At 30.5% G+C, this 15309-nt stretch overlaps 2 protein-coding genes across 2 annotated transcripts; both read right to left on the bottom strand.

Moving 5' to 3' along the window:
* Window positions 1-4225: 4225 nt before the first annotated feature.
* LOC106776743 (RING-H2 finger protein ATL29-like) lies at window positions 4226-5354 on the bottom strand. The gene has a single exon (XM_014664213.2). The coding sequence runs from the start codon at window positions 5120-5122 to the stop codon at window positions 4226-4228; it is 897 nt and encodes a 298-aa protein (XP_014519699.2). The 5' UTR covers window positions 5123-5354.
* A 7007-nt stretch (window positions 5355-12361) lies between these two features.
* Window positions 12362-14997, bottom strand: LOC106776393 (cinnamoyl-CoA reductase-like SNL6). The gene is made up of 5 exons (XM_014663840.2): window positions 14748-14997; window positions 14488-14645; window positions 13289-13480; window positions 12704-13062; window positions 12362-12617 (listed from the first exon to the last, which is right to left on the bottom strand). The coding sequence occupies exons 1-5, from the start codon at window positions 14875-14877 to the stop codon at window positions 12536-12538; spliced, it is 921 nt and encodes a 306-aa protein (XP_014519326.1). The 5' UTR covers window positions 14878-14997; the 3' UTR covers window positions 12362-12535.
* Between the last annotated feature and the right edge of the window lie 312 nt (window positions 14998-15309).

Here is a 15309-nt window from a genome sequence, read left to right as displayed (position 1 = left end):
GAATATGAGTAGAATATTTTTAAAATAAATGAAAATAAGATATACAAGAGCACTTGGGTGTGGTGGAGGGAGCAACATCCTTAAGTGGTATATAATTTTTGGAGTGTTTCATCCTACACCTCCAAGCTTTCATCCTGCACCTCCAAAAATTACCATTTTAACCTTAATTAATATTATTTTAATATTTTCTCTTTCTTTATAAAGTCATTCTGCATCTCTCTAATTTTTCCTCTTTCTTATCAAAGTCAACCTACACCCTTCTAATTTTTTTTCTCTTATTATAGTCATCCTACACCATTTTAATAGACTTTAAAATTTATACAATTTTTTTATAAATTTTTTAAATTTCATTTTAAATTTAATAATAGTTTAATTTAATTTAAAATTTTAAAATTATTTAAAATATAATTTTTATTATTATAATAGTTATNTTAAAAAAATAAAAACAAAAGTAACTAAAATAAAAATAGCAATAATAAATATTAAAAGAATGGTTTAAAAATATTATAAATAATAATTTTACTTTTTATAATATGTACATATTTCAAAATTTGTACGTAATTTTATTTACAGTTCTTTTAATATATATTATTGTTACTTTTATTTTAGTTACTTTTTTTTATTTTTTTAACATAACTATTATAATAATTAAAATTATACTTTAATAATTATTAAGATATAAATGTGTATTAAATAATATTAAAATTTTAAATTAAATTAAATTATTATTAAATTTTTATTAAATTTTAAATCTCGAAATGAAATTTAGAAAATTTATATAAAAATTGTATAGATTTTAAAATCTATTAAAATGATGTAGGATGACTTTAATAAAAGAAAGAAAAAATTAGAAGGATGTAGGTTGACTTTAATAAGAAAGAGAAAAAGTTAGAGGGGTGTAGAATCACTTTATGAAGAAAGAGAAAATTTTAAAATAATATTAATTAAGGTTAAAATTGTAATTTTTGGAGATGCAGAATGAAAGCTTGGAGGTGGAGGATGATACACCCTAATTTTTGTTCTCTTTTGGGCTTTTGGCCCAGATTTGTTAAGAGGCAATTGAACAAAATAGATACCTTTGAAGTGGCCTTTACTCCCTCCACCACCACGTGTTGTTGCCTGCATCTCCGCATTCTCATTTTATCCTACAGGTTAACGGATACGGGAATCCGTTTGGACTTCAACAGATCTTGACATCGGTCTACGAAAATCAAGATCCGTCAACCAAAATGGTGAGTTCCATTAGTGGGGGATAAAAGAAGGTTGTTGTTCCAGTAATATAGTGAGCTTAATGTAGGGTAGGTAGTGTTAACAAAGAAAATAAAGTAAAGTGAGAAGAAAGAGAATGATAGTGAAAGGAGGTTGGGTTTAGTCTAGAAGTGTTTCAATGGTAGTTACAGGGAAGTGATATTTGTGTGGAGGTTGGTAGAAGAGGGGAGATTAGAAAGTGGAGATGCTAATATTACAGGGAAGGAGAAGAAGAATTTAAATGGAAAGCAAATGAATGCATGCATGGGATTTTCGCTCCAGATCTGTGTGTAAGAGTGAATGTTGTTCAGGGAATGGTGTGGGGAGTTGGTGTGTGAAAGAGAAAAGGAAATATAAGAAAGGGTGGTATGAGTGGTGAAGGAAAAGTTAGTCTTGTATTTGCTTGCTGGGTTTTGGAACGCGTTTTAACTGTAAAGGAATAAGAAAATCCACATCAAATGAATGGTTTGAAGTCACATAAAGTACTTGGAATTTCTAATACATCAAAAGTTATTAAGTAGCCCAGAAGACTACTTGCACCAAGAAGGCCCTCCAACCTAGAAACTTTGAATAAAAACTTAAGAGCATCAAATTTGGAGAGGAAGCTTGAAAGAGCTGGTGGACTATGCAAGTGGCTGATATCACTTGGATTGCGGCAGTTTGTGAGAATTTTTCAGGGTAAAAGTCTCAGTACAAAATGTTCCAAGACATGGTATAAATGCAAAACTTTTGTTTCTAGATGTTGTTATAGCATACAGTACTACTTGAGTCTCAACGCTTGTTGAGATTTATGCATATAATAATTACATTAGCTTTTAGGCGAATTCTAAACAATGCTTCCGTTTAGATTGGTGCATCCATTCACTTCAATCTTTCATTGCTTGTTGTAAGTAATTTTACTTTTGGAACAACACCACAAAGCATTCTCTGACTGTTATTTCATCCACTCCATAAAACTGTAGTGTTACCTTCCATATAAAGTTTTCAAAAAATATTGTTAAAGAGACTTTTTTCTATTTTGAAATAGGTTTCTCAAAATTCTTATTTTCTTCTCAAGCTGTTAAGATTTGCTCATTTTTTTATTCTCAAGTTATATCAACATTCCAAATCAACTTAAATAAAGTAAATATGTTATTTCTTTATACATTTTATCCTAAGCTTCTAAAACAAGATTTTAAGACTTAGCTGAGTTAGAAAAAGTCATAACTTGCACTCAAGGGATTTAACTCAAACAAAACCCATCTTATCAATCCAGACTATCAAAATTATATTACCTCCATCTTCTAAAAATATTTATTATCCTTTACAACTCTATTTATGATAAGTGTGTTGCAGATAAAGGAAGAGAAATTACACTTTTGACTTTTCCATAAGTGTGCTGCATGTAATTGTTTACTTTTGTCTTAATTGGTAGGGTCCATTAGATTGGTTGAAATAAGAAGCATTAAAATATAGGAAGGAGGAATTATGGCAGGAAGGTGGTTAAATTCATGAGGTGGGTTGTTAGAGATACCTTAAAGTCTAAAGGAATCTTCCATATTCGTTGAAATCCAAACGGATCTCTCATATTTCGTTGAATGATTTTTTTTGAAGGGATTTCAAAATCTATTAAAGAAAAAAAAAAGTAGGTGTGTATGATTTTTTTAAATATAAAAAATAGTTTTGAAATTTTCAGAAAATGTGGAGGTGTAAAAAGAAATGTGAGGTGATATAAGGAGTAATCCTCCTTTGAAGTCATTCTAAATCCAGCTGATAACCATTTAAAACTCTTCATGAATACCAAATGCTTTCCAATGGAAAATTTTAAGTCAGTATATACTTTCATTAAATATTTTTCAATTTGAAAATTGTTTATAACACATTAGGTCTTTCATCTCATTCTCTTGTATTACTCGAATTTTCATTATATAACTTACTGCGTTTATCACTATCCTTCCTCCAAAAATGAAGTGTATATTTTTTTCAATAATAATTATAAGTAAAAGAGTAATTAAAATAATGATATTTATTTTATATATTTTAATAATAATTTATTTGTCAACGGATTATCAAAAATCATAAAGTCGTGGATAAAGTACCCATTAATAAATTTATTAATAAATTTTAAAATTTGTTAGTAATTATAATTAATTACAAATTTATCGAATATTTGATAGTAATTACTAATAGATTTTTTTTGTCGGTAAAAATCACAATTGAGTTATTCTTCTTTCTTCTTTTCTTTTCTTTTTTATTCTTCTTATCCCTCTCTTATCGTCACCTCTGGTTCATTCTCTTTCTCTTCTTCATTTTTCTTCTTCACCATATTGCATTTCTAGGCATTCATCAGTTCCAGCTTCCCCTCCCTCTTCCTCCTTCTTTTTCTCTTCTACTTTCAACTGATTTCCACTTAATATATAAAAAAAAATGTCAGAAAAAAATTTATTGTTAAACTTACTGATAATTTTCTTTTTAAAAAAATGTCTAATATTAGGAAATAAAAATTATGAACAAATTTTAATAATGAATTCATTATTAATAAATATATTCATTTATAATTAAAAATTTATTTATTTTTATAAAATTTGTTTATAAATTTAAGTTTATCAACAAATTCGTAAAAAGTCGTATGTAATAATGAAAATTCTTGAATATAGAAGATTTGAATAAAAAGCTAATAAAAATAGTTGTTAATGTTAATGAATCTGATCGGTGTTAATTAACTATCACCTAACTTGTAACATCTTCCCACTTTTAGAAATTAATCTTTTACGTTACTTTTTTTTAAATTTATAAATTAACTTACATATTGAAAATAAAATTTTGAGATGATTTTCTATATACACTAATGTATTTGTAAACTGTTTTTAATTTATGTAAATATTAATTTATATATATTTTTTCACGTGTTTTATAGAAATCCTTAAAAATACGATTTTAAAGAGCAAAAGATTAGAGATGAAAAAGAAGTAGGTGAAGAAGGAACGAAATAACGATGTTAAGTATTGTTTACAGCATTACTGGAGCTATGAAGAAGAGTTTGAACATAACCACAGTTACTACAAGGTGCAAAAGAAGGCCCTGCCATGTCTTTGTAACTAGAACAACTCTTGGAGTGATGATGCCCTCTTACAATTTTCAAAGCCACATCTTGGGGCAATCTCAGAGTGTATTTAGCATCGTCGTTGTCGTCATTAACCATAACTATGGAATGCCCCGTCGAGTGTGAACGTGCACTTGCAAACTTGTCTCGCTGCATGCGCACATTCATCGAACCTCCCTCATCACCATCACCGTGTCTCTCGTCTCCATCATCGCCTTCTTTCACATCAACGCTCACGTGATCGCTTATCTCGTGCTCCATATTCTCCTCGTTTTGCTCAGGTCTCTGCGCGTCGGTGTTACTTGCCTGAGTATCGAGATCCGTACGGCAAACGGGGCAAGTCCTGTGTGATCGGAGCCAGGAGTCGATGCAATCCTGGTGGAAAACGTGGCAGCAGGGTGTTAAGAGACGCAGAATGCAGTCGTCGTCGAACTCCAGCAAGCAAATGGCGCATTCGAGTGAGTACTTCTTCTCCGTGCGGAGATCCTTGACGGTGGCGTAGAGGAACGTGGGGAACATCCTTAGCAGAGAAGGGTCGAGGCCTCTGTGGGGAGAGTCGGGAGGAGAGATACGAACGATTGTGTTAGTGGGGGAGATGTTCTTGAAACAGCACTTGCAGAAGTAGACGACACCGACACCTATGAAGCAGAAGGCGGCGACTGCCATGGTGGAGAATATCAAAGTCGCCGGGGTGATGTGCGACAGAGATGGCAGTGGTGGAAGTGGTGGCGGTGGTGGCACTTTGTAGTTCTCTGCTTTGATTTGGGTGAAGACATAGTTGGTTGTTTGCATGTGTGAAAGTGGGGTGAAGTGGACGTAAAGGTTTATTTATTTTTTTATACTGTTTTAGTTATTTTTGAGGATAAGATGGTTAGAGTTACGCGTGGAATGTGGAGAATGAAAGAGTTAAAAGTGAGAGTAGTTTTAGGAGTAGAAGATGGTGATATTCATCATGTGGTTCGCATTGAACGGGTCCTTATGAGGAGGACCAGCTTCTGTCCGAACACTTTCTACGATAAATCTCATTCACTCAACTTTTCTACCATTCTCAATATATATATATATATATATCTTCAATGGAGATTAAGAAATTGATGGAAGTTTGTAAGAAGTTATTTTGGTTTCTATTTTCAATAAAGTCATACTCTTTACACTACGTGTTTATATTTTTCTTCTGGGAGTGGTGGAACCACCGGTCTAAAAATAAAATTATTATAAAAAAATTATATATTAAAAAAAATAAAAAAAATAATATTAAATAAGTGTAAAAAATTTATGTGGATTAAAGTATCATTTCTCTTACATTTTTGCAAATATTCATACTAGAAAAATATTATATTCTAAATAATTATTAATTAATTAATATGAAAGATGGACCGTGAGAATTATTTACAATCTTTAAAATAATAACAAAAGGATAATACTAAACTATCTTATCAAAAATAGAGAAGACATACCACTATATATCCTTATAATAAATATTATATATATTAAATATCTTTATAGATCAACTGCCAACCAGAAATATTTGACCTAATTATCTTAATATTTAAAATATTCAAAATATAATATACATTACAAGAGATGGGGACCAACTCCTAGAATCGGAATTTTTAATCATATAGATATAAATAACGACTTTGGTAAAGAAAAAAAAAATTACTTATGCAAAAATAACAATAATTGATAAAACAAAATTTAGGGATTCTACGTATAGTTGGTGATTATAAGTTGTTAGTATTTAAGACAAAAACGAAAACCAAAGTGGACGTGCGTTGGTCAAATCAAAATACACTTACTAACTCACTTTTTTTAGTTGATTTAAATTAGAAGACTAAATCTCAACGTATTTTAAGATAATATCTAATTAGAATTAATTCATGTACATAAACTAAAAACACTAGTAGCAATAAATTATAAATTCCATATTTAACTTGGAATTTTAAACGAATAATCAATCGATTAAAAAAACCAATTGAATCCCATTGTTATTAAGTAATTTATACCAATTTTATACTAATAAAAGAATTTTAAAAAGTCCAAACCACTTATTATTAATAAATAAAAAATATTTCAAAGAATTGAAAGAGATAATATATTTAAGTTATCAATTACTAAATAATATTAAGTATATGATAACAGAAGTTTCGTTAATAATAATTTTGATGTTGACGGAAAAAAAAACTTTTGTATATATATATATATATATATATATATATATATATATATATATATATATATATTCCAAATATCTCACTCAGAGTGCAGTGTTGGAGTATGTCCAACCCGAATACTGTAGTCCTATCCAAAGCAAATCCAACGCAATGGAGGAGTTACTTTCTTTCAATATCACAACTTTATATCTTTAACCAAATATTTATATACATACATGTTTATTATTTAATGTCGGGAAGTGTCTTCGAATAGAATTACCATAAATAGAATTGTTTAATTGCTTCTTTTATGCTAAAGTTAAAAATGAATTTTTTCTTACATCATTAATCAAAGATAACAACGTCCAAATAAATTCAAATCAAATACAATATATGACTATAAGCAAAGACCAAATAAAATTATAAATATAAATATTAAATCATGTTTATTACAATATAGAAGTTTTTTAGAGATTATGAGATACAGGTATCCACGGATAAGGATACTATGATATCCATACCTGTCTCTTTAACATGTAAGTATAAGAAAATAATAATGCCCATTATCTCCATATACTCATTTATAATATCCATCTTTTGCACTATAAATTTTATCCATAAATGCATGTAAGTATAGTTTTTTTGGCATCTCTAATTATTATCATCATTTTGAAATATATAAATATGAAGTTTTCTGTCTAATTCTTTATTTGATGAGAACTTCATATTATATATATATATATATATATATATATATATATATATATATATATATAATATGTAGAATGATAGATTTTACATCAATTACATTCTTTAATAACATATGCAAAAAGTGATTTATTCACATTAATTACATTCTAAAACCAATGTTAAAATACACTTTTACATAAGATATCATATATTAAAACTTATTTACTTTCTACATCGTACAACCAAAGCAAAATGTCTAAAATAAACAATGTAAAAACTCGTTATGGAAATGTACGTGAATTAGTGAAATTTATTACCAAATGTTTATACATTTCATTAGTAATTAGATCTTAATTTAATCTCAAGTTTTAGGAAGGGTGCCAAGGAGCAGGTGTTATCATCGACTAATAAAAAAGCACTTTATTACATTGCAAACATTATATAGTTTAACAAAAAGTCATTGTCCAAAGAGAGACAATAACATTTTAGTAAATATAAGAGAGCATATTATATCAATTATAGTGGTAACTAATGGAGAATTCACATGTCGAGATTATACATTAAAAGAAATAAAGAAAGTGAGATTCTTGTGGGTGGTGAATAATTTTAAAAACCAAAGTTTAATTTTATTATTATTTTTATGATATAAAATGCGTATGTTTTTCTTTATCTTAACTCTAATAAATGGGAAAGTGCTAAAACAGATTGTTTTTTTAAGACAAAAAAACACCTAAACGAAATAATATTGAAAAAACATTTTATATTAGTTTTACTCGCAAACAAATATAGAAAATGATTACATTCTACATCAATTACTTTCTAACTAGTGCTAAAACTCCCTGTTTTTTATTTAGAAGTAACACCCACGTTCATTTAACAATCATGGTAATATCACTTAATTAGAGTCATAAGCATTTATTGTATATTATACTCATTCTATTTATTGAATTGTGAATTGTGGTAATATAGCATTAACAATTCATTGTAGAAGTCATATTTGTGCCTTTTATTGGAATTAAAATAATCGGTTAGATTATTGTTTAGTTACCATAATAAGTTAGATCTATTAATTAGGATTTCAGTTTTCCTCCTTTCTTAAAGGAACTTTATATATAGGGTTCTTTTTTTTCCTTTTTGAGTTATAACAAGATAGAGATTTATATTCAGACATTTAAAAGTCTAATTGAGTTTTTTTATCATTGTTTCCAGTTAGAAATCACAACAGGTCGGGTCAGGTATGAATAGTATTTACTCGTCATCTAACTCGACAAAAAAAATTCACTTGTTACCTGACTCGCTACTTGTATGGTCCGTTTAAAAAATATTTGTGAGTATTTTAAAACCCGCGATATACCCGCAAATATTTAAAAAAATATTTTTATAAATTATTAAAATAAAATTTAAATAGAATTACAAAAATATATAAAATATAATATAAATTAAATTAAATATAAATTAAAATTCAAGTTTAATTAAATTTAATCTTATAAAATATAAATTAATGTTAATTTTAATTATATTTAACTTAATAAAATATAAGTTAAATTTTTATTTTTATTTATTACAAATAATACAATACTCGCACCCAACCCGTTTATAAGCGAGTATTAAAATATCCATTACCTGCGGGTTGCGGGGATAGTAAATATCCGTGGGTATCAACTATCTGTCGTAGATTTTATCTGCGGATATATTGAATTATATGCGGGAAGAGTATCGTTTCTAAAACCATTGCAACCCTTGACTTGAAATATTGAATTATGATACCCTATGGTTGGAAACTCTTGGTAGCCAAAGAAATTGCTCATACAAGTTTTTAAAGTTTCTTATGCTTATTCTCGTTCTTTATGTTTTCCTCGTCTACTCATTTTCTTATATGAATCTAATCTTAATATAATTGCATGAAACCAATTTGGAAATGAGCCAATCGTTCAAATCATTTCAGTCACATACAGACAGGTTATGTCTAGGTGAGAAGAACCGAGGAAAAAAATAGGCAAGAGAATCATTTCCAAATATGGCCTTTCTTTAAAGATACACTAGTGCAGAAAGGGCTTTAGACGTCAGTTATTTTGGACTTTTAACGTCACCTCCCGAACCAACGTTTTTACGGGTGACGTTAATGGGACGTCAGATTTCTACAGGTGCGATGTCATTATAGACGTCGGTTCAGTGACACGTACGACGTCTATAAATCCGTCAAACATTGCATTAACCGACATCTATAGGCACTATAGACGTCGGTCAAAACATTAACCGACGTCTATGAAGTGTTCGTTGTATTTTGATGCAGTTTTTCTCGTGTCTTTGGGTAGCGTAGTAGCACCTCCTTCCCTTGCTAGTTTCCTCGTAAGAAAAAATTGCATCTGTTTCATCTCTTATGGCATTTCAACCCAAAGATGAACCTGGGTCGTTGCCTAGGTCCACTTCGAGCCAATGAAAAAGAATACGGTGAGAATACACCGTTTTCTTTTGCATTGGTGGCGGAAATGGCACTATGTAAGGACCCAGATTCGACTTCGGGTTGAAATGCCATAAGAGATCCAAAAATCGTAAGTTTTTCTTAGGAGGAAAATAGCAAAGGGAGAAGGTGCACTACGCTACCCAAAGACACAAGAAAAACTGCACCAAAACACAACGAAAACTCATTTTAATCAGTTCAAATGAAAGATAATACATCAAAGATTACTTTAAACAGAGTGAAAACAACTTTAAATGGTTCACAAAACATCAAACGGACCTGGAAATGCAGTGTAGTGGAGAGAAAAGACGAAGGAAGACGATCAAAATGCTGGTTCGCACCATTTAACAAGAAATTAGACGTTAGTTGCCCACAAAGTCGACGTCTATAATTGCATATACGTCGGGCAATTAATATTTTTGTTATATATAGACGTCGCCTTGGCGGGACGAGACATCTAGTGGGCGGAAACAAATGACTTTTCACATACCCGGTCAGACTATAGACGTCGGGTATGGGGGCCCTGACGTCTATAATCGCATATAGACGTCGGGTGGCGGGGATCATACATCTAGATGACGGAAAAAATTAAATTTTCACCTACCTGTCAGACTATAAACGTCGGGTATGCGGGGCACCGACGTCTATAATCAAATATAGACGTTAGGTGGCAAGATCAGACGTCTAGATAGCGCAAAAGTTTAAATTTCCACCTTGCTGTCAGATTATAGACGTCGGGTAGACGGAGCACTGATGTCCATATGACGGAAAGAAATGATTTCTCACTTACCTGTTAAACATATAGACGTCAGTTTCTAGGGGTACTGACGTTTATAGTATTATAGACGTTGGCTCCCCACCTAACAAACGTTTATATGCTTCACTTATTTACACAATTGCTACCGGTCAATAATTTACGTCGCTTTCCCCTTTAACTGACGTCTAATTAGTGACGTTGTAAGTTGAAGAACATAGTTTAGAGTCAACGTTGAAGAAGTAATGTATTTTCTTATCTAATTAGTGTGCTATGGTACCCAAAAGAGGAAAAAGGTATTTTTATCTACCATGTATTATTGCATATAATGCAATGCAGCCCTAGGTTTAGCTTTGGTATTTTTTCTTCTACCTCTGTCCACCGACATGGATTTATAATCCAGCAAAGCATTTGCTGGTTCAATTCAGGGTTTTCCAATTAAAGGTCATTCTATTATTTCAACTCCTTAACTCTCCCATGTCATTGTAGGTGAAAAATAAATGTTCCTTTTACTTTTATCCTATTCACAAAGCACCACACAACGTTGGGGGGTTTGAATGAGCCTTATTAATATTCAAATTCAAGTCAAATTCGATTGGATCTAAACCAATTAAATATAATGGTGACAGTACGAGATTTGTGTAGACATTTCATAACTTCCAAAAAGTTAATTATATTTTTTTCATCCGTCATACTGTTGGGAATTTAGTGATTTAATTGTTTGAATATTTCCATTCCATATGTCATTTACAGAATCATGAGTTTAAAACTTTGTGATATAGATTACAAAATAAGTTTAAACTTCTGAGTCAATTCAACATCCTACGGATTCAAGTTGAATTAAATTAAAAAAATATTAATATTTTTTAGCATATAAGTCAAAATAAATTGTGTTTACTTAATTCGATTAGAAAAATAAAACATTTTTAAATAAGTGAATCTATTAATTTAGTCTATGATAAGTCAATAAAATTTTTTATTCAACCAAAAGTAAATTAAATTAAATTGATTTATTTTTAACTTAATTCATGTAATGGTACAAAATATTTAATTTAAAAAATAATAATAATCAAGTTAAACTAACTCATTTTTAATTCAATTTGTCAATCCAGTTAAATTAGATTGACTCAATTTGACACTTTAATTAAAAATGCTATAAGTCATATACATAATCATAAATTTAAGACTTAGTTCCATTAAAGTATAATAATATGGCGTAAAATTTAAAATTTTTAGATCTTAATAACATTTTGGATCATAAAAATAAAATAATATAGTTATATCTTAGAAATGTGTATCTCTATCAATAATTAAATAAAGTATTATTTAAATTGTAAATTTTGTAAAATGTAGGTTAAAAGTTTCAATAAAAAAATGAAAAATAATGTGGTGCGATGAAGTTCGATTGTATAAATTTTGAAATATTTTGGCATTTTTTATGCAAGCAAATTGCAATCATCTTTAATAAATATATTTTTCATACATTGTTTTATACAAGACATAATAATATAACTTTTTGTACATTTTTAATATATAATATATCACATATAAATTTACAGTTAAACACCTTCACTCGAATAGTTAGTAGCGGAGTATCTTGAATAAATATATTTTTCATAAATAAGTATAAGTTATACGATGATTTTGTAATTATATAAAAAATGAAAATATAAACATTGTTCAATTTTTTATAAAATTATGACTGAAATCATAGAAATGCATACAAACATGGTTTGGATCACTTATTGTTTTTTAAAACGAAGATATAATTCAATAGAATAAAAACAATGTAATTTAAAAAAAAAAAAAAACAAATCGATTTAGTTTCACTTTATTCAATTGTTTTTATTTTCGGAATGATGTTTTCGATTTTCGTAGAATAAAATTGTTTTATAAACATAAACACTCTTGTGACTCAGCGGTGAAAAATTGGAGGGTGCATGAGGCAAAGAGAATTTAAAAAGAGGAAAATATTTTACATTATATAATATTAAAACAAATTAAGAAATGATTATTTGATTGAAAATACATTAATGTGTATAATGATACTAATAATATGAGGGTATTATAGGTACAAATTTCTGTTACATTTTGCACACGAATACTCTCTCTCCCGCAGAGCATCATCCAAGGTGAATGCTCTTCAATCAAGCTTCGAAGTTTACCATCAATTTGTTCAACTTCTTGTTGCTAATTTTCTGTTCGATAAAACCCTTACCGAGGTCACCACTGCAGACAAATAAAAAAGTTGAATATGTCAGAAGTCAACATTATTAAAAGGAAAAAAAAAGTAAAAAAAAAAGAAAGTCCTCTACCTTTGCGGCGATTGGGAGGATGAAGATGAGGAGGAAGAACCAGCAGCGGGAGTCAACTTCTGAGCTAACTGAACGGCGTCTTCTTGGGTGTTGATGATGTGATTAAAACACAAATAACGACCGTAGGATGAGACTTCTTCGTATACGCAGATGTGAGCATCCACCAAGAAAGGTAAATCAACGGTGACGAAAACACCATCCTCGTACATCTCAGCAGCTCCTCTGAGGTAAGGGTGTTGGATGGTGAGATCATGAGTCATCAATAAGCCAGCGTTAATGGACACCATATTCACTCCTCTGTCCATTGCTAAGGCCCACGCACTTTTCTCAGCCATTGTCTTCGACACACCGTGCCATAACTGTACAAAACATTCAATTATTCACTTTTGTCATTTTCCTCGTATCCCATCTTCCCTTACAACTCATTTTGTTTCCGACATTTTTATTCATGCACGTTGCTTATTATCATCATCTATAAATCGATTATGCAACATACCCAAACATGAAACTAGGCTAATTAACACTATTTTTACAATAAAAAATAATAAAAGAATATTAGTGTTGCATCGAAGAGACGTTGTATACCTTGAATTTACGACAGAAATTAACATCACTCCAATGTCTCTCATCCAGATCCAGTTCCATGCTCTTGCGATCCTCTCTCCAAACTACTGCTGTTGCTGAGGAAGTAAAAACCACTTTATCCATTGTCTCTGTCTGTGCACAGGCTTCCAACACGTTGTGTGCAGCTCTTACTTCCACGTCTGCCATGTATTCCTGTACGTTTCAAATACCACACATATCACTTCTGCTCTCAGCACAAATCTCAAACCAAATTTACTACTTTTCAAAAACTGAATTAAATGCTCTTTTGATGACCACGAATATTTAAAACCGTTGAACTTGACAGAGTTCAGTTTTAAAACGTTCGTATAATTTTTTATTCATGATAAACAAATGATAGAAATGTAGAAACACCTAAAAAAGATAAACTTTCAACGCGTTTTATGAACTCTGGTAACAGTTGAACCGTAATAAGTTTTCTGCCAAACTATTTCTTTAGTCAAACAGACTTTCCGAAAAATGCTTGCCAATAAATTAAATGCACCGGACAACTAATTTGGAATTGAAGTTTTTTTTTTTTTTTAAGTCAGATTTGTTTTATAATTTACTGACAGGAAGGTTCTGATATGGTAGAGCAAATATACGTAATAAAATATGCTTTAGAAAATAGAAAAATGACATATATAGACAGTGATCAGTTCATGCATTATTGCAATTTAAATTTATATTAACAAGTTGTGAACCTCTGTATGAGCGTCAAGCATAAGTGTAAACCTTTCCGCATCAATATTTCGTCATGATTGGCAATAATTTACGAATAAGATGTTGATAAGATCAGACACTTAATGAGATAAGCAAATAAGCACATGGCTGAAAACTAACCAGCACAAACGATTACGACACATGAGTGAATTATTAAGTGATTGAGATGGATAACCAAATCAAAACTACCACGATTGGTTTCTATTAATTACAATTAATTTAGCATAAAGGCGAATTCACCATTTACTTGACTATAATGGAGGCGAGTAACCCACACATGAGTAGGGTCATTCCAGCACACCACGAAACATCTCAGGCAAATTCTGCATACACCAATAAATTAATGCCCACAAAAGGCTCTCATGGTTTAACTATTTTCATTATTTTGTTTTAATTGCGATAGCATGAGAGGAATATAACGAATCTCATAAAGAAAGAAGATGAAAAATAGTGCTTACGTCATAATTTTGTTGGTCATGGGGAGGTTCGAACGTGTAGAACAAACCAGAGCAGCCTCGGAGTGCCTCGATTATGCTATGGTAATCGAATGGGTCAGATCGAAAAATCTTGAGCTTATTAGAGTCTGTGGAAATCCCATTGAATAGGTCTTCATCCCCTGAGACACGATCGGAAAGGAAAAGGAGATTGAAATTGAAATTGAAATCGAAATTGAAGGGAAGGAAGTGTGGCATGAAGAGTTAAAGAGATGATCGATTACCATATTTTTGGAGAGAGGCATGGACGGTGTAGCCTCGTTGGAGGAGTCTCTGGACGAGGTTGAAACCTAGGTGGCCGGAAGCGTCCATGACGCAAACTGTTTGAGTGTTTGTGTCGAAAGAAGGAGCCATGGCAGTGTGTAAGAATTGAAGAGCGTTTGAGAATGAAAAGAAAAGAAGAGAGAAGTTGGGTATATAAATAGAAGAAAGGCTGCTAGCATTGAAAGGGTGTGGGGGTAGATAAGTAGGAAGGAGGTAGTTGTTGCCTTTTGATAGATGGACACGCGCACACCACAAGAGAAAGGGAGAAACTAAAGAAAAGTAGATTTCTCATCCTCACATACTTTCGCCAACAAATTTAATCAAACATTTTTTTTAATAATTAAATTTCCATATCGCTTTCAATTCATCATATTAATTATTATTATTATTACTACAAAAAAATTATAATTTTTTACTCTTGCACACCATAGGTAAAAATGTTCAAGTAGAAACTGTTTTTCAATGGGAGGGTTAAATGAACTGGTATAAATAAGTTCACCCACACACAACCTTCACCATATT

Source organism: Vigna radiata, chromosome 11, assembly GCF_000741045.1.
Source record: "Vigna radiata var. radiata cultivar VC1973A chromosome 11, Vradiata_ver6, whole genome shotgun sequence".
Classification (NCBI taxonomy): domain Eukaryota; kingdom Viridiplantae; phylum Streptophyta; class Magnoliopsida; order Fabales; family Fabaceae; genus Vigna; species Vigna radiata.
The sequence above is the reverse complement of the archived record's forward strand: the minus strand, read 5'-3'. Positions and strand labels throughout refer to the sequence as shown.

Bases quoted from the DNA above. Each gene is read 5' to 3' on its own strand.
- LOC106776393 (XM_014663840.2), bottom strand. From the start codon at position 14,877: ATGGCTCCTTCTTTCGACACAAACACTCAAACAGTTTGCGTCATGGAC. The intron at 13,481-14,487 runs GTAAGCACTATT...TGAAACGTACAG, and splicing joins ATGACCAACAAAATTATGAC to GAATACATGGCAGACGTGGA. The intron at 12,618-12,703 runs GTAGAGGACTTT...ATTTGTCTGCAG, and splicing joins TCCTCCCAATCGCCGCAAAG to TGGTGACCTCGGTAAGGGTT.
- LOC106776743 (XM_014664213.2), bottom strand. From the start codon at position 5,122: ATGCAAACAACCAACTATGTCTTCACCCAAATCAAAGCAGAGAACTAC.